At 62.7% G+C, this 617-nt stretch overlaps 1 protein-coding gene across 1 annotated transcript in view; it reads left to right on the top strand.

Moving 5' to 3' along the window:
- The first annotated feature begins 244 nt into the window (after window positions 1-244).
- Window positions 245-617, top strand: part of EVX1 (even-skipped homeobox 1) — a 3,476-nt gene continuing 3,103 nt past the window's right edge. The window contains exon 1 of the mRNA XM_009638597.1: window positions 245-606. Coding sequence (XP_009636892.1) covers window positions 245-606 — 362 coding nt within the window. The remainder of the gene's footprint in view (window positions 607-617) is intronic.

Here is a 617-nt window from a genome sequence, read left to right as displayed (position 1 = left end):
GGTACTGTAATGACGACTGCACCATTGAGGATGACAGCTTAGAAAGAAGAGGGCAATGGTGATCCCTCCCAGAGCAGCACAGCAGAGTGTAGCGCTCGCATCACAAGGTCACCCTATCTCACCGCTCGCACCTCTGCGCTGGCGGGAGAGGGTTGCTGGGTTTGCACAGGGCTGGGGCGGGAGCGGGAGGGAGGGGGGGAAGCGGTCGGGATTTTTTTTCCCCCCTCCCTTAAGCAAAGCCACAATGGAAACCAGGAAGGAGATGGTGATGTTTCTGGAAGGGACACAACTTGGCGCTCTGGTTGGCAAGAGGGTGCCTAATTTGTCCGAAGCAGTGGGGAGCCCCGCTCCGGAGCCGCAGGAGAAGATGATCCATCGGAACTGCCTCAGCCCCAGACCTGGCCCCTTGTCGTCCCGGGAGAGAGGAGGAGGAGGAGGAGGAGGAGGTGGCGGAGGAGAAGACGAAGAGGAGGTGGAGGTGCTGCCGGGGACAGGGACGGTGCCGGAGAGCCGCTCGGCGGCGGCAGCACTGCTTTCGGCCGGACAGCAGCCCCCCGCCCCGGAACCCCCCTCCAGCAAAGGGCAGCAGAGCAGCACGGACACCGAGTCGGATTTCT

This window comes from Egretta garzetta, unplaced genomic scaffold, assembly GCF_000687185.1.
Source record: "Egretta garzetta isolate BGI_Z169 unplaced genomic scaffold, ASM68718v1 scaffold94, whole genome shotgun sequence".
Taxonomy (NCBI): domain Eukaryota; kingdom Metazoa; phylum Chordata; class Aves; order Pelecaniformes; family Ardeidae; genus Egretta; species Egretta garzetta.
The sequence above is the reverse complement of the archived record's forward strand: the minus strand, read 5'-3'. Positions and strand labels throughout refer to the sequence as shown.